This window comes from Apteryx rowi, unplaced genomic scaffold (genome assembly GCF_003343035.1).
Source record: "Apteryx rowi isolate R43461 unplaced genomic scaffold, aptRow1 scaffold_134, whole genome shotgun sequence".
In the NCBI taxonomy this organism is placed as follows: Eukaryota; Metazoa; Chordata; class Aves; order Apterygiformes; family Apterygidae; genus Apteryx; species Apteryx rowi.
In genome coordinates this window covers 1,390,251-1,407,515 of record NW_020447575.1, presented here as the reverse complement: position 1 = coordinate 1,407,515, position 17,265 = coordinate 1,390,251, and the positions used below count along the sequence as shown (strand labels likewise).

At 44.0% G+C, this 17,265-nt stretch overlaps 1 protein-coding gene across 1 annotated transcript in view; it reads left to right on the top strand.

Annotated features, from left to right (window-relative positions):
* Positions 1 to 7,611: 7,611 nt before the first annotated feature.
* GAP43 (growth associated protein 43) overlaps positions 7,612 to 17,265 on the top strand; it is a 55,628-nt gene continuing 45,974 nt past the window's right edge. The window contains exon 1 of the mRNA XM_026056899.1: positions 7,612 to 7,712. Coding sequence (XP_025912684.1) covers positions 7,683 to 7,712 — 30 coding nt within the window. The 5' untranslated portion in view covers positions 7,612 to 7,682. The remainder of the gene's footprint in view (positions 7,713 to 17,265) is intronic.

Below are 17,265 nucleotides of genomic sequence, written 5' to 3'. Positions count from 1 at the left end.
GATACACCAGAAAAACTGGGTGAATTGTGAATACAGGTTGCAGGACAGAGAAAGGGGTTAAACAGGAGTAAAACATGACTGGCTTCTCTAGCATGTTGCACTGGTAGGTGTGCGTGGTATATGACACTTATATTGTATAATACAGTTTGTGTCAAGTAGTGAGGCTGTGTAACAGACTGGATAGATTAGGCTGCCCCTCTCCAGAAAGCTTCCTCTTTTTCCTCACCACCAGAATCACTTGGGAAAGGAGCTAATCCCCCAGATTTATACTGTAAGAAAATTCACCATTATTCCTGGAGCTGCTTCTAAACCTCCAGAAAAACATGCTTCAGATACACAGCTCGGTATCCTGTGGAGCTGAGCTCAGACAGGGCCTTCCTCTGCAAGGCAGTTTTCATGCATGGGGCAGCAGTTTTGGATTCTCGCCTGCACAGTCCTGGAATCTTAAAATTCCATCTGTGTTTCCTGCCCTCTGGTGTGAATTCCTTTGGCTAGCAGTGGGGTCTTGGAAAACAGATAACAAATGCTATACTAGGGCATTATGAAGTCTGGGCACAGTGTTGCTCTGTTGATATAGGAGAACTCTTTTTTCAATGCACACTAGCTCTGATGCTGCTGGAGTGAAGTGGTGATAATCAGAGCTATGGGAATCTTAACTGTGAATTTCCATTTTCCAATACGGATGATTTTATGGACCGAATTGAGCACTTTTTATCCTGTAAGAGCTTTGCAGTTTTTACCTGCAGTCCACACAGTTCTGATGCTGGACTGCATCAAAATTGCAGTGGGTACATCTCCCATGTCTAGCAGAATTTTAGTAAAATAGAAGGGGAACCCTAACAAGATTCTGGCCGTGGTGAGACCAATCTACAAATCAGTTGTCTGCCCAAGCCCTGTGATCTGCATTTTGGACTGGGGAGCTCATTCACTTTTATTGATGCACTGAGATTCATATTGTGGGTCCCACTGCAAGGGAACAGCCCGCAGCATGTGCCATGCCTGCCTGACAAACTGAAGGATATGGGGTTTCCTCTTTCTGCTTAGTGTGTGTCTTGTGCCATGAAACCAAAGGGCGGGCAGCTGCTTTTTGGAGCCCTAAAGCAGATGTTAAAAAAGCTCCAGCCTATGTTTCCAAAATAGATGCAGAGATTTTTACTCATGTGGATGTTTACAGTTTTCCTGACCATTTAATTTGTGCTAGATCTTTGCTGTTCTAACTCCTTCACTTACAGCTCTGGACAAATCAAGGGATCCTGCCAGTTCACTGCACCACCTCACACTTACTCAATGCAAGCACCTCCCCTTTGTCCTTTAACCTTTTCTGTGGTTTGTGGAGCCTGCTGCTGTGATCCTGGTCAAGGAGTGGTGTCGTCACCATATGGCTGTGCATGAAGCACTGCCATGGTTAGAAATTCTTAATGACATTTCCTTAAGGCTGAAGGTGAGAGCAGATCTGATCCACTGGAAGCTCTTTATCCCTGGAAACTTCACCCTGTAGTGGACAGTGCAGTGCCAAGTAAGGCAGAGGAAGGCCTTCTCCAGCTCTGTCTTTTCCTCTCATCCATTTCCTGGCAGGGACAAGGAGACCTCATGTACCTCCCCCCATGCAGATTTGTTTGACTCAACTCAGCTATTGTGGTGGAGAGAAGGAAGAGTTTGATCAGCCGAGGGGACAGGAAGGAGGGAGGCTGCCCTGCCTCAGCTCACCCACCTCCCCAGTGCTGGAGCAGCCAGGTCATCATTCCCAGTCTGGCTTGAAGGAGGCGGGGTTGTGGGCAGGTCCAGAGCAGCACCAGATGGTCCAAAGAGGGCTCAGGAAATTGTGAATCACAGCATAATACTGTCACGTCATCATGCTGGTATCACATTCAGCACTGCAGTGTTAGGGTGATGGCAGTATATCAGTGAAGAAGCCAGAAGGAGAGTGAAACAGTACTGGGATGGACTTTTCTCCTCCACGCATGCCCTGAAGTTAGTGTGCAGGACTCACACCTCAACATTTGTCTCTGTTCCAGTCCCATCACTCCCTGCAGCGTGGAGTGGTATAGACATTCCCCATGTGGGGCTGTAGGGTGGCCAGCTTGGCTACTTACAGCAACTTAGCCATGGCAGCACATGACTTGGAGTAAATGATGGAGCCAGCCTGAGAAGCAGGGTCAATTGGCCCATGCAGAGCTCCTGGTTGCCACTGAATCTTGATAAAAGCTTGGTTTGCTGAGTCTATGCTACAGGGGAAGGGACTGCTGCATAGACCTAACAGCACAGATCACAGGACCCCTGGAGAAAAAGGAAGGGGCCTCCTGGGTCATTTTGTCTTATATTTGGTTTGGGTTGTAAAGTATCACATTCCTCCATGGTAGAGTATAACTACACCAAGAATAATAGCTGAGAGGCTGGCTGCTTTCTGTGATGACATTTTTCTTCTTGACAGACAAGCAGATGAGATTTCATTTTATTGGGGAGTTACGGTTTTCAGCGCTAAGCTGTGCTGGGATTTAACTGTTGCTTGTGTTTGCGTTTTTGATGATTTTGAAGCTTAACAATAATTAACACTGACCTGGGGGATGAAAGACCATTCTTTGTGCATGTTAAAATCTTTCTACCCTTGCTTCCACCCAATTTGCATATGCCACACAAGTTATAGAAAACACATTTTTTCCAAGAATGATAAAACATAGGGAAACTATTGAGGCCATTTCTTATTATGTTTCCTATTGTAAAGTCAGGTGTCTTCAGTGCTGTGAGCCCAGCTGTGCAGGCATGAGAAGAAAAGAGGAAATCACAGGGAATAAATGTAGAGCACCTGTGAAAGTCTCTGACTAGCATGATGGCAACAGGTGCTAATGCCATGTGTGTTCAGTGTTGCAGAGGATAAGCAACCAAGCAGTCATTAAAAGCACTGAATGAATTAAGGCATTCCTGGACTGGCATTTTCTGAAGCCCTCTCTGCAAGAGTAAGTGGCATTGTGGTTCTTGAAAATCATGTTTTTCAAGCCACTTATTTCAACTTATTGTGTATGGACAGTCTTACATCAAAATAAAGCAGGCTGTCTTTCTTTTTCTTTCTCTCTTTCAAAAAATTTGGGATTAAGTTAAATCCAAGGTAAACTGAAGTAAGTCATCTGCATACTGAAATATGGGCATTCCTCCAGGGAGGTTCATGAGTGTATCTAAATCAGTTTAAAAAAATGAGTTTGGTCACATTGCAGCACTGCACTATTTTGCTTCAATAAGGCATAGATGAATGAAAGTGAGGCCACATGAGACCAGATTTGCAAAGCTATTTAGGTGTCTAAAAATGCAACTGAGCCTGCAGTGGAATTTTCAGGAATGCCTCTTCAAATGAGGATCCTGAAAAATCTTTATAAAATTGGCTTTTTTCCCTTCAGCATGAAAATTGGCTAACAAAAGGCAAGGCTACCACTGTATGTGGAACATATGAATAAGGAGAAAACCCAATCTATCTCCCAATGAAAGCAAGTCACTCAATTCAGTACTGTTTTTACTGAAGCTTTAAATATCCCTAGTAAAGGGATTTACACAGTACTTCTCTTGAAGAAACGCCTCTTCAGTTTAGCATGCTTACCACTGGGACGGCTCTTCCAGGCAAACTAACTTAGTCTTTCTTGGTTTCATTTAATTTACTCTGACCAGGGAATCAGCCTGATTACAGTCCTAGAAGCTGGTTCAAACTTTTTGGTTCTCCAAACCAGAACTGAATCTGAGCTTTTACTGTTGAACTTGAAACAGCAGCTGAACTGAAAACACCTTTTCCTTGAACCAGCATGGACCCTGAACTGCTAGGGTAACTTCAGGCACTGCTGATTCTTGCAGCAGAACCAAACAGGGAAAAAGGACTGGTCTGGGTCCCTCAGTCCACACAGTGTATTTTGTAGCAATCACTAAAATGTATCATTAGTTTGTAATAATCTGAACCCTTTGAAAATGAAAACATGGCTTTGAATTAACGGAGTAATCTTAATAATTACTTTACATGAACCATACCCTCCTTCACAGAGAAGGAACATGCAGCATACAGCAAGCAGCAGGTTGTATGTGACTTCAGATAATTCTTCTCCCTTCTTGAGGCTTATGGCTTTCAAAAATACCACACTTCTCCACCTCCTTAGCTTAGTCAAGTCTCGCAGATGAAGCTTTTAAAATCTGTGTTCATTGGTCACCCCCAACTGCCAGCCCCTTCCCCAGCTCCCCCATTCGTGTTGTTCTTTGGAGCTGTTCTTCCTTTTATGTGTGTATATTCAAAAGCCAAGGTCAAAAGGGCCTTTCAGGGCATGTCTACACTGCGTGATGCAGTGTTATCCAGAAACTGTGAAGGAGAGCTGAATGAGCCAGCATAGGCAGTGCAGTGCAGAGACAAAAGTGTAATTTGGATAAAAGCATTCCATCTTGACTTGGTAACATCAAGAAATGGGGATTTACCACTTCTCCTTCCCTTGTGTTTTGCTTCTGAGGTTCATTAATATCTTTGCTGAAGTTTGTGCCTCTGGTTTCTCACTCAGATTTCTAATTCCCTTTGGCCCTTTCACTGCAGGACTCTTCCTTCTTTCCTTCTGCATTGTTATCAGGTAATTTCCCTACAGGTTGAAGTGATGACATAGCCAAAATGGCAGAGCAAGGGACTTTGGTGTATGATTTTCAAAAGTATTTAACTGGCTTAAGAATTTAAAATCCACCTTTTAAAACTACTTAAAGGGTCCTGATTTGAAGGAAAAGGGTGTTAGGACCTGAAATATGCTTAAAATTTGGGTCTTAGCATATGGCTGTTATATGTGAGAAGTAATTCAGAGGAAACTCAGAGGTGACTTTGTGGTGGACTGACCCCTCACCACTAACTCCACACGCATTGAGAACCTGCCAAGGGCTTGTCTATGTGACAAAAGTGATTTGCAATATGCTAGAACAGAGTGCCCATGACAGTGGACATCAAGAGGGGTTATAGTTTGGATCTGACTTAAGGTGGTGAGCAACCACCCCAGGTGTGCACAGGAAGTTGGCTTGACCATAGCTGGCTGCACCAACGCAGTTGTTCTGCTGCCAGCTTGCTCTGTCTCCAGGTGGGCATCTGGGAAAGATGGGGGCTGGGCAGGCTTTCCTTGCCAGGACTCCCTTACAGCACAGAGGATCTCTAAAAAGGCCTTGTCAGTGGGAGGAAAACAAGCTTCTAAAGCACTTCTGAAGCATGATTCATCTGACCTAGTTTAGGCTCCTGCTTTAGGATCATCTGAATCACACCCTAGAATTTCCCATTTCTCTTCATTGACATCAAAGGGAGTCCATGGTGATGCTCTCAGACAGAGACACGTGCATTTGGCCAGACAAGTCCCACCTCCCAAGGCCACACAGAGCAGTTGTGTAGGTTAGCAAGTGCACACAAGCTCATGACACATTTACTTTCTCATGGAGATGAGTCCCCAACCACTTCTGAAGCTGGGGCAGAGGCTCCTAAGTCCCATAGGCATATTCCAAAGTACCATTGCACTGCTGCTCTGCTCCTCAGCACCTTGGCGTGGTGTTGCCAGTAGCGGTGTGTGCCACATAAACACCCTTCTCTAACTTGAGATCCATTGCTTTCTGCTGCTCCATTTCTTAGCTATCTTCTTTTATGATTGCATAGTGTACCTTCTTTTTCTCTGCATGTGTTTTCAAAATCTAATTTTGTTATTTAATCCTTTGGTCTTTGTATATTATTTCTGTGTCAGCTGATGTTTGCAAGTCTTCCCAGTTTAGTATCTTCTCTGAATATCATTATCATGCCATTATTTCCCTTTTCTAGGCTGTATAACCAGAACTAACACTGATACCTGTTCTATCCTACAAGGCACTTCCCTTAAACTACACACAGATTTAGATAGCTAGATACATTTTGTTTGAAATGCTGTTTACTTTCCTTTTAAAAAATACAGGGTACTGGGAACTGCAATGATGTCATAGCAACTGAATATGATTATGTAGAGTCTGCGCTGAGGGGTATCCAGAAACTATACCTATATATGCATGTGTTTATTTGTATAAATGTGTGTGTGTGTGAATATTTGTGTTGAATAATGTACTTATATGTATTTAAAGAGCAAAGGCCTTGATAATAGTCTAAGACAAAATTCTTCTCTTTCTTGGGCTATTTTTCATTAAAAATAAATTAGAGGTAACTCCATGGTGTAGCAGAGAAGATGATGTCATGATATTAGTGCTATAACAGAGAACAGAATCTGGTTCTTTCAAAATAAGATAAGCTAAATTTGAATTTTGGTAGAGGAAATCCTGAGAATCCAGAAATCCTTTTATATTTTTAACATGCTCAGCATTGTCATACTGTGGTTTAAATGTTGTCTGGAATATTTTTTCACGGTGACAGATATAGCTATCCTGCTCATATATATTCTGAGAAAACACAGTGTTATAACTTTCAAGACATATGTGCTTGGGGGTGTGTGTGTGCATGTTAATGTTCACTCAGACTTCTTCATTGCCATGATCTTCTATGCATGCAAACCCGTATTTTTTTCCCACGTGTGCATGGGGGGTGGTTCTGTGTGTGAACATGCACATCTTCCTTATAATAGTTTACAGAAATTTGAATAGTTTACAGAATTTTGAAGATCATAAGATCAATAGACCTAGAAATTACTTAGGCATAGAAATTACTTTAGAAATATATAGAAGGAAAAGGGATGATTTCTATAGATTGTTTTTAAGCAGAATATTTTAAAAAACTCTTGTTACAGAAGTATCATTTTCTGTGTCTACAGGAAGTCTACTGGATGGACTTGGGGAATAACAGAGAAAGTTGCCCGTTCTGGTCTGTTCTGCAGGACATTGCCACACGGGGTATGTGTGTGCACACGTGAAGGAGGCAGCATGTGCATGTATGTTTGCTGGTATGCTGGTGAGGGGGAGGGGGATTTTTAACAGCCATTTTAACATATTTTCCAATTTCCCTTCAGCTCACAGCTCCCACCTACAGTACGTCACCTGTGCATGAAACATACTGCATGCCATGGCAATAACCCTGCTCCCTCTTCTCCCCTCCATCCCCACCCCACCTCACGCTTTCTTAACATATAAATCCCACTTCTGGCGGTGGCTGGGTGGGTGCTCGTGGCTTTGGCTGCTCCAGTGGGCATAGGGCTGGGGGCTCCCCACCAGATGTACGCCCTTGCTGGGCCCCGTCTTGCCCCAACACACCTCAGCCCACCCCTGCCGCATTCTGCAGTGTCCCCTTTCCTGTGTAGTCTCCGTACAGTGGGAAAGTCGTTGGGTAATTGGGTCCAGATTGGAGATTTTAATTATTCATGAGGCTGGCAAGGGACTTGGGGGGGGGGCTGCTGGGGCTGCGGTGGGGGTTGGGTGGGGAGGTGACTAGTGAGGGAGAGCTGGTGAACAATTCGGGGAAGGAGAGGGAGAGAGGGAGGGAGGGAGGGAGAGACAGCGTGTGCATGTGTGATGAGCAATAGCTGTGGACCTTACAGTTGCTGCTAACTGCCCTGGTGTGTGTGTGTGTGTGCGCGTGTGCGTGTGTGTATATGTGTGTGTGAGAGAGAGAGAGAGGGAGGGAGGGAGGGAGGGAGGGAGTGGAGAGGGTGGGGGGGAGAGATAAGAGAGAGAAGAGGAAAAGGAGAGAGGAGAAGGAAGGAAGAAGAAGGAAGGAAGGGGACAATACGATCATGCTGTGCTGTATGAGAAGAACAAAACAGGTAGAGCTGAAGATTTTTATATTTCTTTCGGCTGAGAAATCTCCCAGGCTGTTGGGTGTCTGTGGGGTGTGTGTCTGCCTGAGTGTGTGAGGAGTAGGGGTAGGGGTGGGGGTAAAGGTAGGGGTAGGGGGGAGGAAATTTCAATGGCTTTCAGCAGATGTCTCTTTTGCAATTCTTTAGCATCTTGCGGCTGAAGGCTCTTTTCACACCCTTCGACATGACTGTTTTGCCTTTCCGGGGTTGATGATGTGGGGAGGGGGGGTGGCCTATGTCCACATTTGGGGAGCTACCAAGATCTCCCCTCTATTATTATATTTTTTAATTGTGGGCAGATGTATTGCCTAGGATTTTCTGTCTGTGTTTCTGAGGGTGTGGATGTGGAAGGGGGGCTGGGAGGAAACGTGATGAGAAGTGGCTCTACCTTGAAGATAAAGGAAGCAATTCTTCATCTTATGCCAAAAAAGAGAGGATACCCAGTAAGCCTTGATCCCTGGTCAGAATGCTCTCCATTACTCCTGGCTCCGATGAATGAGAGATGCTTTATGTGTATGTACTATGAGGTGGCTCAGAGGACAGGTGCATTCATTTTTTTGTGTCATAACAATCTGAGCAGGAATTAACCTGAAGCTTTTTTTTTTTCCAATTTGTGCATAATGAAAAGTGCAATTAATTAATAACAAAAGCATTAGCCAGGGGAGGGGGAGAGTAACTCTCTTTGCAATACCCTTCTTATTACGAGTTAGACAACTGTGCACCAGCTGGTAAAGAGACAGAGGACCACGCCTCTGCTAGCTCCGAACTCGGGTGGGATAAGAGAAGCTCACAGTGTGAACCTGTTGGAAACCAGTTCATTCTCTTTAGTAGTATCACATGGCTTTTCTTGATGGGGAATTGGGATGATGAGAAGATTTGGGTGGTGGCTAGTTTTCAGTGACAAAAACTATATGTCCAAAATGATAATGATATTGAAAAAAGCTACTCAGATCATGTTCCCCTCACCCTTCCCCTTTTTATTTTATGTGAAAGCTGAGACCTGCTCTTGGTTAAGAGAGCCTAATTTGGCTGAACTCCTCGGACTTCCTTAGGAGGATCTTGGATTTACATAATTGGAACTTTGAGGCAGGAGCTGGCCTTGGGTATCTTTATAAGAAATTTTGGAAACTTCCCCTAATTAAGGATCTGTAGGTAATGACAAAGAGCTTTGGTCCTTGCTTTGAGTGCAAAACTCAACTCAGTCTTAAGTATAGAACCATAATGGTTACTTTCTTTATATGTTTGCATACATACATTTGTATACCTCTTACAATATAGCACTGCAGTACTGTGGAGCAATAGCCTAACATAGTGATGCAAACAAGTCATGTTACTGTGGAACAGTACAGTGTTTAAAGAAAATCCAGGTTAAGGTGTGTTTCTGAATGGAGATATGTGCGTTATCAAATGAAGGAGCAATTTTGTAGAATAATGGGGAGGGGCAGGCAAATGAGATAGAAAAGAACACTGCGTCATTCTGTGTTTTTCCTTATGCAGGTTTCAAATGCTCTGCAATTAATGATACGTTCACTAAAATCTGGAGGGAGGTGGTGATGGGTGGGGGGAACACATTGCAGCCAGCCAGCAGAGCACGTTCAGCTGGCAAATATGGAATGAAAAGAGAAGGAGAAGGAAGGCAGACAGAGAGGCAGAGTGACAGAGTAGTGGGCAGAGGTGCACAGCAAATTTTAAAATAAAGTAGGTAGCGCTGGGATTCTCTGGAGTCAGGAGAGAGCTATTGGGGGAGGGGGATAATTTTGCCCATAGCATCACAGGTTGGTCATTAAAGCTCCTGCTTAATATTCTGATGTATCATTCTTTACCTCTGTATAGATCCACTCCTGTCATTTTTTATTCTAATGTATTTAGAAATGCATGGTATGCAGGTACTTTGATCTCACATAGTCCTCTCTCCCCAATCCGTATATTAATCCACTGCATGGTACACACCCCTTTGCATGTGCATGTGCTGCTCACATCCCCACTCTCCAGTCCCCTGCATCTGTACCACACATACATGCACACACTTGCGCTCATTCACATATGCTTTCTGTTCCTTATGTAGCCATACATCCTGAATGTGACTGCCCATGCATATTCTGTGGCTGTTCTGTGCTCAGAGCCCAACTCCTACTCCGATACCTGAATGCACACGCTTCCACACACCAAAATTGCTGTATGGGTTATACGGCAGTTGGGACAACAAAGCTAGTAATATATACCAAAGGAAGCTTTAATTTGGAGAAGAAAAAGACCTTGGTTTTCAGCTTATGCTCTTCCTCTGTCCCTGCCCAGACCTTTCATAGAGAGAAAAAGATGGATGGGAATCACAGGCAGGAGTTTCCTTCCCAAAATGAAGACAACTCTCATCAAATTATTCTGGGGAAGCTCCTGGTGTGCCGCCTTTCTGGCAGCAAAAGAGCAAAATGTTGAAATTACAGGCTTGGGCGTGGAAGAAATCTCTTCACATTCGTATCTAGGTGTGCCTGTATGTGTCTATCCTCCCACCCCTCAAAGACAAATATGTTCACACACTCGTACCTCGCAGATTATTCTTTCTTGTGGGTGCAGTGCCAATGTGAAGAGTGAAGTGTCTGACTGACTGTGCCTGCCCATGAGAGATGTAGATAGCTTAGTGTTGTCATTTATGCTCACACTTGATTGCACCTCTGAATCTTTGCCCACAAAATATTGAGCTGAAAGGAGGCGTAACTGAAAGGCTGGGTCAAAGAATTTCTGAAAAATTGAACTTACCCTTTATTGCTAGCAAGAGGTGCAGTCGGTAATACATGGAGATGGGTAGTTAGATAGGTGGCTAGAAATGCAAGTGTTGCATGTGCTGCACACTAAAACAGATGGACATTATGGGGGTATGTGCTCAGTATTGGATTGCATGAGTGATTAAACAATAACCCGCAAGCAGGTTTCCCACTTGTGGGTGAGATGATTCTCATTCATCAGCAGCCATATCCTACGGCTTCCCGCCCGTTCGGTCCTCTGCTCCTCACCCCAGTGTCAGAGAGCCAGCGGCTGCAAAGGTTTAAACCTGCCACACCCATCAAATCAAAGGAGGGAGGGGGAAGAGGCAGTCTGCATTTCTTTCCCCTTCCGCATGAGCAGCATGAATAAAAAGCGCTGTATTTCTAAAGAAGCAGTTTAATGCAATTAAAGAAGGAGAAAGCATTAGGGAACTCTTTTAGCAATTACAGCCAGCCGGTGAGGTATCTTGTCATTCCTGGAACTGCAGAGATGTACAGGATGGAGGAAAAAGGAGAAAAAGAGAGAGAGGAAGATGCATGCGTAGTTAAGATTTCGTTGCCTTAGGATATTAAAATGTCTTGGACATCATTTAGAGAAACTTAATTATGCCACACAATGCAGATGCTTCAAAACTTGCAAGGCATGGTCTTACCTTTAAACACCAACATAAAGAGAGAAAAAGGAGTATTTTAAAGGCAGGTGACCACCCACACCTCTCCTCCCTCTACTTGCCAGCGTGATGTAAATCACCACAGACCATTGACTTCAAGGCAGAGGCACTTCATCTGCACCTGTGGAGAGTCTAGCCTCTGCCTTTCTGAGGAACACTGCACAGTTTCTGCGCTTCTCTCAGTAAACAATTGCTGCATGGAAGTTTAATTACTTCAGGTCCATACTATTTCTCTTCCTGGAGCAATACCCATGGGATTTCTCCTGGAAAGCATGTCTCCAGAGAAGCACCCCTCCCACCACCCTGTCGTCCTCCGCTGCCTTTGCTGACTATTAGAGACATTGATTTCTCCTAGATTGCATAATGTAACTGTTCTTAATGGCACAGACAAGCTCCCTCCTAGGGAACTAATTGCAGGCAGAGTTTCCAGGGGGAGAAGGACAGCCGTAATGCTTAGTAGGAAAGAAACATTTCCTATTGTCATGTGCTCCTGAATAGGAGTCCCAATAAAGAGCAGTCAGGCAGCACCCACCACTGCATAGAGGAGTCCCTGCTGAGAAGGTTGTATTGAAACTTGTATCTACCTGTGCCAGGCTGGGTACATGTGTGCAACCCGAGGGACCGACATGTATTGTCTGTGGCCTTGTCCTGCCCAATGCTGAGAGTGTCTGAATTATCTCAGAGCTGCTCCTGCCTCAGGATAAGAAAGTGTGCAGTAACTTCTGACTGTGCCCATGCCATGCTGAGAGGGTGGATATCACTTGAGGCCTCCCATGTCTTATGATGAGAAGATCAATACCTGCCTTGCATCAACAAGTTATATTAAGTCTGGGCACTTCCCCAAACTCAGGCTGAGACTGTGTAGCCTGAGTCCTCTGCTTGTCCTGTGGCGTGTGAAGCATCTTCTGTCAAAGGGCCACTCTGCCAGGGAGCCCTCCCTCTTTCTTGTGGCTTTGACTGACTTGAGGTGCAAGAGGTTCTACCTTAGATCTGCTCTCATTTCAGGTCATCTGTCATGGACTCTGTGATGTCATCCCAGGATCTAGAAGCTAATCTGCATAGACTTTACATTTCCCCCTCCGCATCTCCCAGGGAGACTGTGTGGTGGAGGAATTTCCCACTGGTGACAGCTGCCAAGTTTCACAGTCTTCTTGTGCTAGTGGGAAGGTGAACTGGGCCATGTGTGTCTTGCTGTCTGGGTTTGCCCCCTGCAAGATAACAGTGGGTGGATAGTCTTGTGTGATGTTAATTGAGGATGTGTATAACTGATGGGGTTCACTGGCCTTGTGCTGAGAGGCATGTGCTCTACTCAGTGACTCTCATCTGCTCCCCATGCAGAGGATGTGGGGCATACATGGACTCGGCCTGGTCTATACTATGCAGGCACATCTATGCTGAGAGATTGGTGTATAACCAGGAAAAACAGCAGGCATAGCCTGAGGACTGTCTCTGCCTTGGCTGAAATAGCATGAAGCAAAAGTGCATACTTGCTTTTACATCAAATATGTATAAACTGGAGATCTCTGCATACTCCCAGTAGGCTGGAGGTGCGTTACTCTCTACCATTTGCTCAGTCCATGCTTTGCTGGCCCTTGTATCCTTCTCTCTGCATAACTCTCCTGTTGTCCCTTCCTCCTGCACCTAAATGACTTTTTCTTCTATTGCTTTGGGCTTCCTCCCTACTCAGGGAGGATTTTATCTGGATTTGAGAATAAATGATAGCTCCAATGACAGACTGAGGCTAAAGCAGCCTCAGGATGGCAAAACTTTTGATGGCAGCACTCTGTGCTGATTCACTTCACAGGTCGCTGCTTGCTTCCAGGATTTGCTATGAGACTGACAGGTCTCAGGAATAGGTTTGGTAGCAGTCCACACCTGGCCACCTCTTAGCTGTGAAGGTCCAAACTGTAAGGCAAGAATCATAGCCCAGTAGTTCTGCACAGGGGTTCATGAGACTGACAAGAGGAGGTCTATCATCCAGACAGATTCTGCAGGAGATGCATGTCCCTTGCTGGTAGAAATACAGAGCAGGTATCTTGGTGAGATACCTTTTAACAGCGGAAGTCCAAAGTCAAACTCTAAAACCCATCCACATTAATTTCATCTATAATTCCCCCCCACAAACACCCCAAGCACTCTGGGAGATGACATGTAACCTCAAAGCTCTGATGGCCTCATGTGGAGAAGGTGTTTATGTATCCTTAGGGCTCTTTCTATCACCTGCTGAGTGTGTGTGTAAAACTCCTTGGCTTTTCATGGTTGCAAGCAGCACAGACCAGTAGTTAGTATACAGGAATGTTTTTCAGGAGAGCTGTTTTCTGTTCCTAGCAGTGCTATCAACCTGCTTTCTGACTTAATCTAAGTGCAGTTTCTCTGCCTGTTATGGCCCTCTCTGCAAGGTGCTTCTTTAATTCAGAAACTAAATAATTAGTGCGTGAAAAAAAAAGGATTCTGAGGCCCTCAGATGAAAGGTGCTTTAGACAGGCAAAACTTTGCTTTATCCATCCTCAGTCACTCCTGTAATGCTAGGATGTTATCAACAACTTGGGTTCCTCTGACACAAGCCATTGATTTTCTTCCTAGAACCAAGCTTCATTACAGTGAGCCACAGCCTGAGAGAATGGGCTACAACTTAACTTTCTCCCTCCATTCACCAGTGTGCTAACTCCTCCCCTCCTGTCGTAATGCACCAGCCTGTAGCGATGTACAGTATATGTGTGGGGTGGAGAACTAGTGTCATGAAAATACTGATTTGCTTTTCATGTAACAAAAAGAATTTGTCCTTTTGGACTTACACTAATCCTGCTATCTCTGCCTGTTATTCATTTTGTCTCCTCTGCCCACCTGTTCTGCTCCTTCCTTTCTTCCTGCTCCCTTGACCATGCAATCCTCCTGCTGCTTCTCCTCTCCTCCAGCTGGGTACCAGCCCTCCGTTACATTCTGCTTTTTGCAGGCTCCTGCTGGCATCATCAGCGCTACCTCCAGGGTCTTTTTCCTTTCACCTCTTCTGGCACAGGTATCAGCAGGGAAGCTGATAGGAGCTCTAACTACATGGGTTTTTCCTTTGTGCTTCTGGTTGCTTTTGCAGCTTCCCCAGTTCTCCTCCAGTTGGGCAGCTGTAGGAGGTACTGGAAATGACCACCTATAGACAGAAACAGTCAGTGGCGCATCCTCACCTATTGCTTTGCTGTCAGCATAGGTGAAAAGTTCCCCAGTCCCAGCAAGCAGCTGGTGAGGGGTACAGCTGCCCTGAGGGCAATGCATGCAATGCAAGCCAATATTGCCATTCCTGCTTTCTTCAGCATTCATGCTTCCTCAAGTCCTGTCCCTCTGCTATTAATGCCACTGCTGGGTGGCAGGCTGTGCTCCAACTGTCTTGCTGGTCCAAGAGAAGATGTCCTGAACCTGCCTTCTCACCAGGGTTGATTGACCTTGATTCCTCAAAAGAAAAGCCAGGATATACTTACCTTCTTTCAAATTATAACCAATAAATGTCAGTCCCATTCATTACTCATCTTACTTCTGAATTTTCTTGAACTAATTCCAGCCATAATCCCAGTATATCTTTATTTATAGAAAGGTGGCACATCTCACATTATTTAACTGTTCTCTCAGTAGGAGCCACCTTTCTCCAAAGGCTGGTAATTAATAAAGTTAATAGGCTCTGATGGAGTCCTACTCACTTGGTTTGAATGCTCCTAAAGTTTAGGGGTTCAGGGATGTGTGTTTGGATTTGGACACAACTCTGCAGTTAGTTTTATTCTACTCCTTCCGTAATAACCTAGGAGAGAAACTGTGGTCTCAGAACTTCTGATTTTTGTGGATTGGGCTGATTTCTAATAATTGGTGATATCCAGAATAATTTACAGTTTTGATTACTTATATAATTAGTAAGACTATTATCAATTAGCATCTGGTTCATCAGACTATTGAATGGAGTCTAACCCATTTATTTTATCAATAGTATCCAATGACCTTATAAATCTGAAATGTTAAGTATGCAAGGGTTGGGGGTTGGGGCAGCAAGGTGCCATGCTTTGCTCTTTTGCACAAGATGCCAGTCATTTATATTAGATCAAACTGAAACCAGCAGAATGTAAACCACAATGCTTTTGATCTGACCATTGCTTTCATTCCATCCTTACCTCTTCTATCTACCCTCAGCTTTAGGAGCAAGTTATTCAATGGTGGACTTAAGTAATTTTCCTTAAACTGTTCAAAATTTGGAAAGATATATCTAAAAAAGCAAGTATGACATGTTGCTTTTCTAGCAAAAACTTATAACTACTCTAGTTTTGTCCAGGAGTGAGACCTGCTCTCACAAATCACGTGCTGAGAAAATGCCAGGAGGGCATTGCCTGCTCCACTGTGCCTGAGGAGTGTGGTCCAGCTGGGAGGCTGTACTGGAGCAATGGGTAACTGAGGCGAAGGAGCTTTTAGATGCTGAACCAAAACACTGAAGTTTGTTTGAAGGCAGGGACACTTCACTGTAGATCGGAGAATTGCACTGAAATGGCACTTGTGTACCTCAGAACTAGGGGCAGCTTCCTCACGATCAGTAGTTTCATTCTTATCTTGTTACATTGGAATAGTTGGGCTGGCAGCTCGCAGAGGCCCGGATTGCACTGACTTAGTCAGAATTTGTCAGAATGGAGACTTTTCCTGATCAAAGATGAAAGACAGTGTTTTTAACCCCTCCTGCTGTTTGCACTTCCAGTGGCAGACCCTTAGGAACTTCAAGCCCTACATAGAGTTTTGAGGACAGATATCCACAACAGAAATTCCATGTTTAATGTAGACAGGACCTTTAAAAATGCAGTAAAAAGCATGAAAAGGATGAAACCAAGCCCACCTGCAGCACAGGATCTGGCAAAAAGCCCTTCCTTTGTACCCAAAGGCCAGCCAGAGTACCATCTAGAAGAGACCCAATCCTAAGGAAAGGAAGACTGGAGCAAGAGAAAAAGATCTCCCCCCCCAAAATAATGGAAGAAATGAAGCTAACCAAAAGCTCCATGAAGTAAACAGAATTTGGATCACTTCTAGGGGATAGTTAGCAAAGTTAATGTGTGTATCAATCTCTTATACGGTAGTAAAACTAGATATGCAGCAAAAAATATTTCCAATTATGATGCCAGTTGTACAAGACTGTGAATGACAAAATAAAGAGCATCTACAGATTAGTGAAAAATGAGCCTTAATGACTTAAAGAAACTTTTAGAGAATCTTCTTTTAAAGCTCAGTTAATTCTGTTCTATGTTCTTTGTTTTTTTCCTTTAAGTCATATGATTCCACAATACTGTTATAGATACCATAAGACAATGCCTCATATTGTACAATTTCTTTGCTTTTTCATTAGGGCCTAGCTGAAAAGAGGAATCTGAAATATGTCACAATATTTTCCCATTTTTCTGGACCCAGAAATAAGAATTTATTCTATTACAAGTTGGACTACCTTCTTAGAGGTATCTGTTCTATGCTGTAGAACTTTAGAGCTTCCTTCCTTTCTAACTGTGGAGGTATCATGTGTATCATAAGATACCCACACTTATAAAGTCCCCTAAACATTTGAAGATTACTTCTTGGCATGCTAGATGATCCTTAGTTTTATCAGCAATAATCAGCTCTATTCCTACTTAACATCTAAGCCATAGTGGTATCTATGAAGCAAGTATTCTTCCAGTTGCTTTCCCTGCACAGCCAAAATGGGTGTGTCAGAGCACATAGATCAAACATCCACACAGAATGCATCCAAGAGGAAGGGAATGTACTTATCCAGAAAAACTTTGTATCCTTTTATCCAGAAATTCTTTGGTTAAAGTATTCACCCAGAGATATGGTGAATGTACCACTTCTGTCTGAGGAGATCTGAACCCCATCTCCTAGGAGAATGTCCTGATTATTAGGCTATAGAATATTCTGGGGCAGGTTTCTCTGAGCGTTTCATGGGTCAGCTGATCTATTTTGCACAGAAGGATCAAATATTATTGGGCCGGAGAGCAAGAGAGTGAAATAATGTCATCCTGGCTCCTTGGCTTAGTGTTTATGGTACTTGTAGAGGGGAGGGAGGACCTACATTCCAAACCTTCGTCT